The 16067-nt window shown below is 39.4% G+C and overlaps 1 protein-coding gene across 1 annotated transcript in view; it reads left to right on the plus strand.

Annotated features, from left to right (window-relative positions):
- Nucleotides 1-16067, plus strand: part of LOC126424845 (Golgi resident protein GCP60) — an 88990-nt gene that overhangs the window by 27655 nt on the left and 45268 nt on the right. The window contains exon 4 of the mRNA XM_050087654.1: nucleotides 4152-4256. Within this exon, the coding sequence (XP_049943611.1) occupies nucleotides 4152-4256 (105 nt within the window). The remainder of the gene's footprint in view (nucleotides 1-4151; nucleotides 4257-16067) is intronic.

Here is a 16067-nt window from a genome sequence, read left to right on the forward strand (position 1 = left end):
AAAGTTCATTAACTACTAGAACTTAATAAAATTCTGAAATGAGTGATTAGCAAGAAAATCTGGTAAGCATTGTTACATAGGTGTGTAATATAGTCTCTGTATTCTTGATGTTTAATGAATGGTTCAAGGTATCGAAATCTATGGTTTATCTAAATTATGGTATAAAGTGAGATTTTGTTGTACAGTTAAATATTTATAACTTTTTGTATCTATCAGGATACTGAAGTAAAAATAACTTTATGGACATGGAACCCAATACCCTTTATAATGACAGTCGAGAGTGCTCAAAAATGATACGTTGGTTGTTAGAGTTGCAGGTAGATTTTCCACAAAAAGTGATGAGGTGCTAAGTATGCAAGAGCCTCATTTATCTGGTGCTCATTAATCCAGATTTCTGGTTTATCGGGATTCAAGTTTTTTATGTGAAAGTATGGGTTGTACATTGGTACGGTACTGTATATGTACAGTTGTTATGGTGGTGCCTCAGGTTGCATAGAGATTGGCACTCCCATTGCTTACAGCAGAATACAGAACAAAAGAACAACAGCGGTACAGCTTCGTAACTGTGTAGAACTGTTTCCTACACAGTTACAAAACTGTACTGCTGTTGTTCTTTTGTTGTGTATTTTGAGTGCACATCATTGAAATGGCTTCAAAGTGAAAGAAAGTCCTTTTTTCAAAGGGTAGAGAGTTGGAAGCATTAAACTAGACAAAGAAAAACTGTGGAAAAACATAGCTGCAGAATGTGGTTTAGGGACAGTGACTGTCTCGGACTGGAACTGCAAAGAAATTGAAGGCTTGTGCTTCAAAATGATAACCAAATACAGTTTGAAGAAATGATGTGCAATGAGGAAAGCATGAAATGAACACTGGATGAAGCATTATTTGTTTGGTTCTGTGAGAAAAGAGTGTTTGTTGTTCAGATGTCCTGCCATGCGCTGCAGGAAAAGGTGTTAAAATTAAATGGCGAGCTACCTGACGACGATCCCAACTTCTTAGCTAGCCGAGGTCAGTTGGAAAGATGGAACACTCGTCATGGCATATTCTAGCTTTCAGTGTCAGGTGAAAGTGTTTTTGGACGGAACAGTGCTGCAGAAAACTTCACAAACTAATTTGAAGAAGTTATTTCCTCTGAAAATTGAACTCGACATCAGATTTATAATGCAGATAAATCTGAGCATTCTTATCACATCCTACCCATTAAAAGACTCTGGCTTCCAAATTATGCCCCCCCCCCCCCTTTTTTTTTTTTTTTTTTAAGCAATGGCACAGCTGGAAAAATTGACTTTATCTAGAACGTCAGCAAGAAACAAATCCATCTGAGCTGATGTTAGGGAAACATCTATTGTTTTCGTGCTGCTCTTGAACACCACACAAGTTTGTCACAAAAGAAATTTGCACACTACTTCAGTAAATAAATGTGAGTAGACTACAGTAACTATAAAGATGATCAAAAAGTGGGTTTCTTGTTCGTGCCAAAATAAAGGATTTGTATATTGTAGTGCCTATAAGAGCTTCACATTTAGTAGAATATTTTCATATTATCCTAATTTTCCAGTAATCCGGATTACGTATGGCCCACTCAGTCCACATAAATGAGGTTCTTCAGTGTGAAAGTTGAGACTGCCGGAAAAGCCCTGTTTCACCTTGTTTGCCTAACAGTGCAGAAACTGCAATGTTTGCTGCTATCAAAGTTCACATTTAGCACATTTGTCACCTTTTGTGAACATTTTCTCACAACTGTTAAAGGCTGGTTTACATGGGAGCAAATGGAAATGGACATAAGCGAATGAGCTTTCATTGATAATTCGCCAGTGTTCGCTACCATTACACTGAAAGGATTGGATGAAATTAGAAGAGAACAAATGTCAGGTGACAACCTTAACAAAATCCACAGTCTTGTTTTTTTTTTTGGTCACTTATAATTATCACATGTGTTTCAATTGATAACATCACCACTTATAACCCCAGCACAAACCTTTGATATTCAGATTGGATTAGTTTTGCATGGTGAGTGCATTGTTTTTGATGAAGTAAACAAATTAGATAAGGAGAAGAAGAATGTAGGTGCCTGAACTTGTACGCAAGCATTAAGGTAGCACACCTGCAGCTCCTGCCTTCCTTAGCAATGTTCCAAAACTTCAGACTTGTCAGATGGTGCTTCTTGCTGGCTTTTCACTAGAAGTTTGGAGAAAATTTGAAAACGGCACACTAATTGCTGGCGATCAACGTAACTTGGAGAAAGGCTGATGTTTACACTGTGGTTATTAGAAAGTGCTTTGGATTTCAGTAGCTGTTGTACATTCACTTCAACTACATATAATGAAGATAAATGTCAATAAAATATGATAAATGAAATGTGAAATATTCATTCAACCTATTAAGTAGGCTATTTAATAAAATCTGCTGTGTAGTTCATTAGAAAGGAGGTAGTGTAATTATGGGAAATCATCTTTATTTATTCTGATTAGAAACCTTTAAAATAACAGTGATCATCGGGCATACAATTACTTCTACCAGTGTTAGCAACCTGACTGATCAGGTCTTCATACAATTTTACTTTTAGTGAACATAATGGATGCATATTTGCACCTGTTAACTTTCAAGGAAGTTCATTGTGCTGTTCAGTTTTAATAAAAAGAAATACAGAGCTCCCGCTGATTAATTACGTTTCCACCTGATGGAAGGATCAAATGAATTTATCACCTTTGTCAGATCTCCAGTTGGACCTCTGAGTGCTTCAGCAATTTTCTGTACCCTGATTAAAATTACTTTGTCATTGACATTTCAAGGCGTTGAGTGGTAGGGGCCAGCCAATTGTAGTTGTTTCTCCAGCACCGTTTGCTTTGTCGTGTTGCTCGTTTTGTGGGTACATGCAGCGCCTCGTGGACCACAGGTGGCTGCTCACTGGCAATACAGCAATCTGTCAGTCACAAAGTAATTTAGTTGGAGTATACCAATTGTATTAGTTTCACGTTAGCATTTGTGCTGTGGATCTCTCGGACCCCACAAGCACCTATGTTATGTACACTCTTCTCTCAGCAACATTGCATTCTCTTCTGACCACTGTGTCCCCCCTGCAGCTCTCTCCAAAAACAGAAGTCTTTGCTAAGGATAGCAGCTGAAGTAATGAATTAAATTTTGTGCCTAGGCTGGGACTTGAGAGCTTACTAGGCACATATGTTATCCGCAAAATCACCCTGGCATTGTGGCTAACACATCTGGATGGATTACCCTCGTCCAGTGCCCTCCCTAACACAAACGTCACACCCCAGCCCATCTTGATTTCCCCCTTCTGAAATCGTCAATACTACAGAGGCTCTCCAAAGTTGGAATGGCACCTCAGCTTTGTATGTAATGGGAAATCTTGCCTGTACCTCAGGTAAATATGATCTAGTGATCTGAAGGAATTGGCACAAATTTTAAGTAATTACTTCAGCTTCTATCCTTACCGAAGATAAAATTGAGACTCAATACGCCTCCAGCAAAATGTAATTACATCAGACCAAAAAACAAAAGTAGTATGTAAATGCGACAACAGACAAATTCTCTTTATACTGCTAGTGCCGAAGCAGAGAAAACGTGAACTTTCACAGTTGAACTTTCACCGTTACCTAAAAAATTGACAACTGGAGGAAAACAAGGGAGAACCAGCTGATGTGAACTGAACATGGCCAAATGCCATTGTCTTGCTCTCACTTACTGTTACACCAGACAGAATTCTTGTTCAGTGAAGCCTGTTCGCTGGTGTGTGCTCCAGTGTATAAACCGGGCATAGTGGGAAATGTATAACTGTACTTCTGTTGTACAGATACACTGAAATGTCACTCACTGGGAAACATAGTGTAAAAAAATGAATAAATACACAGTCAGTTGTTCACGTTTTCCTATTTATCACCATTCGAAAATGTAATTGACATATATTGAGCCATTTGTGAAATACTAAATGGCGCCCACCATCTTGTATAGCTGCAGTGTGTTTTCATTCTGTGTTTTTTCTTTAAACTATAATGTATGCATTGTTTATAACAGTGTAGTGACTCGTGAAGTTCTCCTGGGAGACTGCTTCACAGTTCTTGCCCGTTAAGATTTTTGTACAAACTCCCCTTCTTTTCCCGTGTATAATATGTCGCTTTCATGCATCTGTCCAGCCGAGAAGAGGAGGAGAGGCAAAGAGAGGAGGATGAAAGGAGAAGGTTAGAGGAGGCGGCTCGACAGCAGGAGGAGGAGGAGAGGGCCAAGCAGGAACTGCAGAGGTGAGTCACTGCCACGCCAGGCGTCTGCTCCTTATAGAGGCTAGTGTAGCTGATTGGTCTCTCATCCTATTGTTTATGCGTACAGTGACCTACACTCCTGGAAATTGAAATAAGAACACCGTGAATTCATTGTCCCAGGAAGGGGAAACTTTATTGACACATTCCTGAGGTCAGATACATCACATGATCACACTGACAGAACCACAGGCACATAGACACAGGCAACAGAGCATGCACAATGTCGGCACTAGTACAGTGTATATCCACCTTTCGCAGCAATGCAGGCTGCTATTCTCCCATGGAGACGATCGTAGAGATGCTGGATGTAGTCCTGTGGAACGGCTTGCCATGCCATTTCCACCTGGCGCCTCAGTTGGACCAGGGTTCGTGCTGGACGTGCAGACCGCGTGAGACGACGCTTCATCCAGTCCCAAACATGCTCAATGGGGGACAGATCCGGAGATCTTGTTGGCTAGGGTAGTTAACTTACACCTTCTAGAGCACGTTGGGTGGCACGGGATACATGCGGACGTGCATTGTCCTGTTGGAACAGCAAGTTCCCTTGCCGGTCTAGAAATGGTAGAACGATGGGTTCGATGACGGTTTGGATGTACCGCGCACTATTCAGTGTCCCCTCGACGATCACCAGTGGTGTACGGCCAGTGTAGGAGATCGCTCCCCACACCATGATGGCGGGTGTTGGCCCTGTGTGCCTCGGTCGTATGCAGTCCTGATTGTGGCGCTCACCTGCACGGCGCCAAACACGCATACGACCATCATTGGCACCAAGGCAGAAGCGACTCTCATCGCTGAAGACGACACGTCTCCATTCGTCCCTCCATTCACGCCTGTCGCGACACCACTGGAGGCGGGCTGCACGATGTTGGGGCGTGAGCGGAAGACGGCCTAACGGTGTGCGGGACCGTAGCCCAGCTTCATGGAGACGGTTGCGAATGGTCCTCGCCGATACCCCAGGAGCAACAGTGTCCCTAATTTGCTGGGAAGTGGCGGTGCGGTTCCCTACGGCACTGCGTAGGATCCTACGGTCTTGGCGTGCATCCGTGCGTCGCTGCGGTCCGGTCCCAGGTCGACGGGCACGTGCACCTTCCGCCGACCACTGGCGACAACATCGATGTGCTGTGGAGACCTCACGCCCCACGTGTTGAGCAATTCGGCGGTACGTCCACCCGGCCTCCCGCATGCCCACTATACGCCCTCGCTCAAAGTCCGTCAACTGCACATACGGTTCACGTCCACGCTGTCGCGGCATGCTACCAGTGTTAAAGACTGCGATGGAGCTCCGTATGCCACTGCAAACTGGCTGACACTGACGGCGGCGGTGCACAAATGCTGCGCAGCTAGCGCCATTCGACGGCCAATACCGCGGTTCCTGGTGTGTCCGCTGTGCCGTGCGTATGATCATTGCTTGTACAGCCCTCTCGCAGTGTCCGGAGCAAGTATGGTGGGTCTGACACACCGGTGTCAATGTGTTCTTTTTTCCATTTCCAGGAGTGTATTTCTTATTGCCACAAGACCTATTGACCAAACCGTTTAGTTGTCCTGTCTCTAACAATCTGTTAATCTTCCTTTTTTTCATGAAATTGTCGCTACAGGTGTGCCGCAAGAGTCATCGGGCACAGATTACTCGAGGTTTTGGCAGGCATTTGCAATCTTGTTTTTGCAATTTGTAGAAGGTGTCAGGTCAGACAAATACTGCTCAACATGTGTGTCGTTCAGTGCTCAGTGTCAGCAGATAATGTCCACCCTCAGCAAAAGAATTTACAAATTTTTTTAACACAAACAGTTTACATAAGGCACTTGTGGGGTAACGTGAGCGCATTTAATTATTCGGTTAAGCTCTTGTAAAATAGCTGTTAAATTGTGGGGAGTTGCCAACAAGTGATTTAAAGGCTATAAATATTGAAGTAGTTTAAAGGTGTCAGTAAGGTAACTTCAACAATTTTATTTGAAACTGCAAGTGAATAGTCAACATAGTTTGACACACCTACAAAATACATCAAAATTTTACTTAAAAGCATAAAAAAAACAATAAAATAGTTAAGGGTGCAGATCCCCATTCAGTAAACTTAACAAATGATGCACTTCAAATAACAAGATTAAATCATTGAAACACATTTTCTTTACAATACCAAAATTCAGGCCAGTAACAAGTGAGCATTGTCAAAACCTCATCCTGAAAAACTTCGTTCAGAAGCTTGTATGTACATGTGGCACAGGTCCCGACGAGCTGACACCCCCCCGGTAGATGTACTGTAAACTGTAGGCTTTAGAGCTCATTAACTTCCATTGTACAACGATAATCACAGCCACAGCCACAACAGTCACACAGTGAGTATACCTCGGTGAGTACCTTTGTGGCAGAATGAAAATCTGCATGGAAATGTGCCAAACTGGCAGTGCAGATGCGACAAAGGTAACGACAACTTTATATAGGTATCTACGCATCATGCAGCCTCATCGAAACAAGAAAACCTGCTACTTTTCCAAGTTAACACTTGTAACTGTCCTGGGCAATCTTGGCGTGTTCCACTGCCAGTAGACTGCCCATGCCCTGTGCTGCTCGAGGCCCTCTTTCCGTACTACACACTCGTGCCGTCTCAGTGCTGATATTTCCCGAAGTCACATACTCTTGCAGCATCGCTAGTTTGCCAAAATATCTATACGAATGTATCAGATTGTTTTACGGTACAAAAAACATGTTTTGAAAGTGCCTTTTCCAATAGAGTGGTCCCAAATTAGTCTAGTGTGATATTTGTTTTATGGAAACGTCTTAACAGTAACAGCAAAACGGGAAGAATAACCTATACTGCAGCAGTGAGTGAGTAACGCTGTTCGTGGCAGTACAAAACAGATGGTGAGGTGCAGATCAGTGCACGAGGTGAGAAGCAGAGAGTTGGGGAAGGCGGCTGTGGCAAATAAATGTTTAAGACATTTTTTGGTGGCTGGAGTACTGACTACATTAGACACTGATAGAGACCAAGCCAATAACTGTAGAACTAATACAGTGTGGAATATTTTTACTTAGTGTAAAAGTTTTGAGAACAACCTAATTTTTCATTTTTCACATTCCTATTTGATAATATCAGCTGAGTTTTCATTGGCTTTGGAACTCAGGTAGATGGAGAAAATGACATTCTGCTCCAGTGCCCTCCAGCACTTGTTGTGTTGATGAATGTTTGTTTCTAACATTTTCCTCAGCCAACATGCCACATCGCGTGTGTGTATCGACCATTTGTAATCAGTACTTTCGTCCAGTGTATTGAATTACTTTAATTTACAAAAATTAATTACAAATAATAAAATGTGTTGTTCATTGTTGCAATTGCTCTTCCTTCAAAAAATTCAAATTACATTTTCATTTGGAAAAATCCTGTAATGCTTTTTTTTTTTTTTTCCTCACTGAAAGTTCAGGTATGCTGTAGGTGCAAATGATTAAACAGAAGATAATCTCAAGATGAGTAAAAATTCATCCTTGTTGTAACAAGACGCACACTTCAACACATCTACATCTCATCAGCACTGCTCATCAGCTGAGTCCGATTCAAGTCTTATGCCCAGCGCGCGCACGTAACAAATGACAGTGACAATTCGTTAAACTTTGTCAGCAGGCAAAGATAATTTTACTGCTAGATAAAGTTTAACCAGCTGTAACTGCACAACTGTTGATACTTTGTGGGTCAGTATGCAGCCACACTAAAGAACATGTTTAAAAATGCCAAAAATACTGTAAATAATATCATGTGTGAGGATATAGGAGCCTCACGCGGTGCCACGCTGCCTTTTTGCTACTATTCAGTAGCAGTGCTATTCAAATGCTGATGGAGTTTGGGTTACTCTTTGTGTTTTGCTATCCCTATTAACACACATCATTAAAAAGGCTATTGAACTAGATTTAGTTCAACCATTCTATCAAATAGGAATATGAAGTTCCACATTAAAAAAAAAGTTTGTAACAAGAAAGAAATAGATAGTTGATTTCTGTTGACTCTGTGTCACGTAAAGTACGTGATAGGCAGTATTTGTTTGCACTGACTCTAACTGTGAATAGCAAAAATGAAACTGCAAATATCTGTGATGAAACATCAGAGAAAATGTTCTTGATGATCCTGAGGAGACATGCGCTCTCTCTCTCTCTCTCTCTCTCTCTCTCTCTCTCTCTCTCTCTCTCTCTGTGTGTGTGTGTGTGTGTGTGTGTGTGTGTGTGTGTGTGTGTGTGTGTCATAAGTGAACAGTAAGATTATTGTGTGAAGTAGATGACCACACATACTTGGGGATGCATTTATAGATACCTTGAAGTTGTAAATCACTTCCCCATACATTTACTCCTTCATGGTGGTTTGCTATTAACAGAATAGTTGCATTGTTGTTTACACAACTGCAATAGAAAGACAGAAAAAATAATGTTCATATCGACTTTGCATTCTTGAGAGATTGAACTCCCACCTGATATAAAGCATTTTATTAGCCGCCACTCTTGCAGATTGATCTTATTAAACAATGGAAAATCAAGGATGAAATAATGACAATATTATGAAAAGAACAGATTGCTACTCACCATATAGTGAAGATATTGAGTTGCGGACAGGTGCAAAAAGGAGACTACTAAACACGTGAGTTTCGGCCAGAAGACCTCCTTCTGAAATGGACAACATACATAAGACACTCACATTCATGCAGACAAAGCTCTGCTGGGGCCAGACTCTGAGCATCACTTTGTGTTGTGCCTGTCTGTGACTCATCTCTGCTGTACGATGAGTAGCAATCTGTCCTTTCCGTAAGGTGATCCGATTATACAGATTTAATGTTTCAGGCTGGGTCTTAATCAAACAATGGAAAATCCAAGATGGAATGTAACAATACAAGAGAAGGAAAGTTGCTACTCACCATATAGTGGAGATGCCGAGTCGCGATAGGCACAATAAAAAGATTCACACAATCATAGCTTTCGGCCATTAAGGCCTTTGTCAGCAATAGACACACATACACTCACGTGCGCGCGCGCGCGCACACACACACACGCACACACACACACACGCACGCACACACACACACACACACACACACACACACACACACACACACACAAGCACAATTTGCACACACGTCTGCAGTCTCAGAGAACTGAAACTACATGGGAAAGGATGGGTCTTAGCTTGATGAGAAATAAGAATGTTTATTAACTGAGGAAACATTAGCTATTCACAAAGTGGGAGCTTGCCAACAGTTTTTAGCATGAGGCTTTCACATATTGTAATGGAATGTGGTTGATCCATTTGTGTAAGAAAAAAGAAATTCCATCATGCTGCTGCTACTTGCATCCAGTTCCAAAGCACTGTAGCATCATTTTAAAAAAATAAAAATAAAAAATGTAAAAAGAATCATTTGTCTCTTAATTAGAATGGTAAACATGTCATCTCATAAAAATGTTCCACAGACAACCGTGACACATTAAAACACACATGAACGTCAAAACAGTATCCTATTTTTTGTTAAACTGCTCAGGTTAGTGACCAAACCCCTCTATTTTTGGTTTAAGTAAAAACGGGAAGCTCTTGTGAGATTTATTTCAACACTTATTGAATTTGCCATGACCATTCTTATCACACTGTTAATTTTATTTATTAATGTTTACAGACATCTGAACTAAAGATTGCATTTAATTCCACTGTTATCTAGGACGACACATAGTGTTACCTATTTGACATCAGTTTGCAAAACTTCTTTTCAATTGTTGTAAATGACTGTCATTGTATTCAGAAACGTTTCTTGTTTGTAACACTTTGGAAAGATTTTGTTGCTTTTCTATTTCATCTTTATTTTAGTATTTATCTATATTTTCTGTATATTGAGGTTTACAGTGTGCATAAAATCAAACAGCATTCCTTTTCCTTAATTTGACTGTAATTATTTAACAGAAGTTTGTGTATCTCACACTGCTAGCTGCTTCCAGCCTCTGCGGCCGTTTCCAGGTGAACAATAATTACAGATAAATCAGAAAAATACACACACTTTCCAAATTAAACTTCAGTCTGTACACAAAATAGGTTTCAGCTGCCTACACATCTTCTGAATGTGATTCGAGGGGAAACACAGACTTTCCCTACTCATTCATTTACACGCAGATGTTGATGAGGCAAACATTTTAACATCTTGTTACCAACATTTGCACGGTTTTCTTCACTGTTTGTTCAGTTTAGATATTGAACAATGTGAAGGCTAGGCTGCAACCTTGTCCTACTCTCTTCAGAAATACTGACTCCCCCACATCTCCTTCAGCAGGTTTGTATTGGTTGATATAACCAAAAAAAAAAAAAAAACAATGTGATAGTGTCAGACAGAATCTTCCATACAAAAATGATTGAATGGAGTAAATTTTTCCCAAAAAGGAACAGTTCAGCTTTCTTCAAACGTCCCTTTCGTTTTCCCATGTAATGTATTTTTTATTTAAAATGCTTGTGTGTTCCTATTGGAGTGATAGCACTCCTTACGTCACAACTTTGATCCCTCCCCTTACGCTTAGTGGTTTCCTGCAGAATTCTTGTGTTTGCTTGAGGCTGCCCGACTGTGAGTCCAGAGTACTCTCTCTCTCTCTCTCTCTCTCTCTCTCTCTCTCTCTCTCCCCCCCCCCTCTCTCTCTCCCTCCCTCTCTCTCTCTCTCTCTCTCTCTCTCTCTCTCTCTCCCCCCCCCCCTCTCTCTCTCTCTCTCTCTCCCCCCCCCTCTCTCTCTCTCTCTCTCTCTCTCTCTCTCTCTCTCTCTCTCTCTCTCCCCCCCTCTCTCTCCCCCCTCTCTCTCCCCCGCCCTCTCCCTCCCCCGCCCCCCCCCCCTCCCTGACCCTGTGTTTCACAGTGTTTAGGAAGTGTATTTTTTGTGGTAGTGAATTTTTAACATTATCTGTGAAAGTAAAGTGTCTAGTAATAAAATATCTCTGTGAATTTTTGAGTTAGTGGTTTAATTTATGAACTAGGAGTTCTATGTTTTGGATATTTCTCTGGGTATTTTTACTTTTAGTTTATGGTTCAGTTCATGGTTTCAGTAGTTTTCACGAAAAAAATCCAAATCAAATCTCAGAAGCCATTTCTAGTTAGTTTGTGTGTGTACGGGTGGAACGGAAGCCCAAAAAGAATTGTGATGATGATTTCCAATATCAGTAATTAATAACAATAAATAATAATCCATTTTTAATTTGATAATATATTTTAATGTTGGAAAGCAAACAAACAGCAATTTGTTCCACCATTTTTGTTCATTATTAACCAGTTTTTGGTTTGAACAAGACATTGTTCTACCAAGAAGTGATGGAAGAATCCATAACTATATCATCTATTTGCTTGTACTAACTTTACAATCTTAGACATTGTTATTTTTTGTACATTCAGATTGATAATGTAACACAAATACAGGGTGTTTCGAAAAGGACTTTACAACTTTGAAAATGCATAGAAATTAATTCATGGTAATTACAGAGGTGATTGTAGTGTTAATTTGTGGGGAAATACATAAAGTTTTGTCTCACTTAGTTTGCTAGTGCTGAATCTCAACATAAGGTAGTGCTAGCAGCAGTTTAAGGTGGCTGCCTTCACTGGACCCTAGCGTGCTAGCTGTGTGTTTTGATTTAAAGAATCGAAGTCAGCGACAACAGTTCAGAGTAATTTCTGTACCAAGTATGCTGAAGATCCTCATAATCGGACTACATTGCAACATGTTTGTGATAGCCCTAAACTGAACGTTTTTTGTGTATTAAGCAAGAACAAAGTATACGGCCCGTGTTTTTTTCCACGAGAGAACCATCAACGGGATAATGTACATGTACAAATTACAACAATTTTTGATACCACAGATTGATGAGGATGACCAAGCACGAAATGTTTACTTCAGGCAAGATGGTGCACCACCCCACTATGTGGCTGACGTCCAGGATTTTCTCAGTGACCACTTTCCAGGTCAATGGACTGGCCATGATGTGCGAATTGCATGGTCCCCACGTTCCCCAGACGTGACTCCACTTTTTTTTGTGTGTGTGTTTGGGGGGGGGGGGGGCGGGCTGTATTCATCAAGGATATCGTATTTGTACCTGTGTCGGCTTCTCTACCTGAACGTAGAGCAAGAATTTATGCTGCCACTGAGCAAGCTACACCCACAATTCTACCGTGATTTTGGGAAGAAACATTTTTAGTTTAGGATAAAAAAACTTGATATGTTTCCCTACAAAGTAACACAAAACCCCGCTCTATACCTTCTTTCAATAAATTTACATGAATTTTTAATGTTGTAAAGTCCTTTTTGAAAAACCCTTTATAGTAGATAAAAATAACAACTATGTAGGGAGAGACAGATTGCTACTTACTGTAAAGAAGACATGTTAAGTTGCAGACAAGCACAATTAAGACACTTGCATTCTGGCCTGAGATGCTGGCGTTAGCAGTATAGTGTTCATGAGGTTTGCTTGCTTGTGTGTATTAGTGGAGTGTGTTTCTCTTTTGCTGATGAAGGCTGTGGTCAAAAGCTTTATGTAAGCATCTTCTGTTTGTGCCTGTCTGCAACTTAACGTGTCATTGTTACTGTGAGTAGCAATCTGGCTTTTCCTACATTGTTGATATTCCTACCTGGAATTTTCATTGTTTAATTTATGAGATTAACACATTAAACACTATAGTTTAGAATCTTTTACTAAATGTTCACCACCAATAATATAGTAGATCTGCGCACACACACACACACACACACACACACACACAAAATAGTGCCTCAGTCACAGAGTTCAGAAATATGTGTTTGAGTATAAACCACTTTTAATTGATAAGGATTTCTGTGCATTCGCTTTACGGCACTTGACAAAGTGGCAAAGAAATATTTTCCAGCAGCAAGTGATCTGTAGCTACTTTATTCCTCACAATCTTTTGATAATCATCTCTCATTTATTTAATGCAACAATGAATGTTGCTAAATCATTATGCTACTCACTACATTGTCTTTTGAGAACATGTGTTTTAATAGCATATACTGAGTGTCCAGAATAAATCATACTTGATGATATGATCCCTTCTGGACTCGAGTTTACGTGTGCTAGCAAATATCGTAATAGCTCTCTTGTGGAGCCTGAATACTCCAACCGTGCAGGCTGCAGCTGCCCCATACAAAATTTCATTCCAATATTGTGACAGTGAGTGGACCAATCGGTAGTAAACAATGAGGATACTCCTTTAACCCAACAAAAGTACTCATGAGGAGAACAAATTGATTTGTCATTGAGTAAAGTACTAGTCAAAGAAAATGGTTTGATTTACTACAGCATCTTTGTAATGATGTTGCTGCTCATCAGTATTTCTGCAGTGCAGTGTGTACATTGCTGTCCACCATTGCTGGGAACCATAAAGATTTTTGTTCCGTGTGTGTGGCTCATTGTGTATTCGTGGCAGTGTGTCAGCAGTTTGGTGAGTGTGACTTGACTACATGTGATGCCCTCTTAGCCTTGCTTGTCTGTATTTGGCTTCTGATTAGTTTAGAGGCTTTTATAAGCTGTTACTGTCAGTGGAAAATAAGAGATGATACAGAAGTCAGGTATGATCATCTCATTTATTTTTGCGACGAATATTCTTAAAATGGTGTGTACCTGAGAACCCTGTTACTGTGAAGTAATTACCAGTTTCTTGTGCTGTAGTCTTATTTATTTTGAAAACTTGTTCAGAGTGCTGAAGTTCGACATCCTGCATTAAGCTGTGTCATTGTTTACGTAATGGAATTTTGTTTTTGTGGTGATTGTGTGCCACTCTTATGAAACACTTTACTACCACCTAACATTTGTGACCTCATACTGGAGCTCATCACATTACAGGTGTAAAATCTTTGGTGGCAAGTTATCATTATTAACTTTTGCCCAGCAGCAGCCATACTAAGAAAGATTGTTGCGCATGTAACTGCACAATGAATGTAGGTGGGATATAATGGAGTGATAACAACTGGAACTTATTTTTTGTTGACAATGGGGGTATTGCATATGCCAGATGCTCACTTGCAAAGAATGTTCATGTAATAAAAGGAGGTGACATTTTCCACTTTTGTTGTATCAGTTGTATTTGTTCCCAACTCGTTTCAGCCTTCTATCCTATTCTCAAATGATTTTGTGGTTCTGTGCAAAATTGATTATATGATATTATGTCCATGAATAGAAATGTAATGAGGTGACTAAATACATTTTCAATAAATTTACCTGCAACAGAAAACCATGCATTATGTATTTAAAAGACAGCATCTTTAAATTTGTGTCTTCAGTTTGTTTTGGTTAATGATATTGACAAAGAATTAGCAATATTAGAAAATTTAGCCAAAATAAATAATTTCAAGCCATAAATAATTAAAGAAAAGTGTAGACAGAAACTGAAAGTTAAGCAAAAATAAAGTGCAAAACAAATTACTCCAGAAAAAGAGGAAACCAAATGAAAAAACTAAATTTGTAGTTACGCCCTATTATGGATTCATTTGTAATAAAATAGGCATATCTTTTAAAAATATAAATATCAAATAGGGTTCTGTACTGAAAACAGTATTACTGATGTTATAAGATACACAGCCAGTACAACAGAGACGCATTTGTAAGACAGGGATGTACAAAATTGGCTGTGACGATAGTGACAAAGTGTACATTGGGCAAGCCGGTAGAAACTTTCGGATACATTATAAAGACCCCATAAAATGTAGCAATAACAGCAAAAAGTCTTTGCGCATCTCTTTAACAATGAATCCAAACCCGTTGATGAAAAGCTCCAAATTTTGGATTATGCTAAGAAATGGAAGTAAACAAATATTTCAACTGGAAATCTAAATTTTCAGTCATTTTAAAATTCAGTCTTATAGACTTAGTAATGAGCAAACAGATCTTCAGAACAAAAAATTCCTCAGTAACTTCAGTCGCATTCTTCTAATGACCTGTCAGAAATCTTCTACAGTATACAGTAAAATGAAACTTAAAATTCAGTGTCACCTTATTGTATATTTTAATACTTACTTTTATTTTGTTTTCCATACTGTTTTATTTCTTATTATTTTTTAACTTTCTGCAATCATGCACGCAAATATATAGCCATAGTATTTGAAATTATTCAGTTTATTTTGGCCTTAGCTACCTTTACTCTTTGATCAATATAATACCTTCGTAAATGTCAAGCTGTCTATCCAATACACAGGATTTCTGAATCAAAATGAACAGAAAACAAAAATTTGGAAACACTGTCATCTCAATATGTAAGGCATAGTTTTCTGTTGCAAGTAAATTTATTTAAAATATTTTTCCATTCACATCATTACATTTCTGTTTGTGCAGGTAAATATATTCTATTTTTTACAGTATCACAAAATCACTTGAGAACAACCTAGAAGGCTGAAACTAATTTGGAACAAATAAAATGAATACAGCAAAAGTGGAAATTGCCACTTTATTTAATAAATTCATTGCTGCGGTACCCGCTGTGGGAAAAAAAGTTCATGTAGTTGGTGGATTATGTCACTGCTGCTTCATTGAACAATTTCATATTTCTCAGTGACAATACAATGTGTGGATTATTTATGTTTCTTGACAACTAGTTTTCAGCTTACAAGGCCATCACTTGACAATAGATATCATCATTGTATATATCAGCAAGCTACTGAACAACTTTGGGGAAGATATTACTTATGAGAGATGTGCTACAGAGCTCATAGAATAAAAAAGTGATCTTTGACATGGTAGAAAGCTTGAATCAATATGTTGGTGAACTTTCTGAAGTTCTTGTAAACATTTTCAAATTGTACAAATT

Source organism: Schistocerca serialis, chromosome 10 (genome assembly GCF_023864345.2).
Source record: "Schistocerca serialis cubense isolate TAMUIC-IGC-003099 chromosome 10, iqSchSeri2.2, whole genome shotgun sequence".
Lineage (NCBI taxonomy): Eukaryota > Metazoa > Arthropoda > Insecta > Orthoptera > Acrididae > Schistocerca > Schistocerca serialis.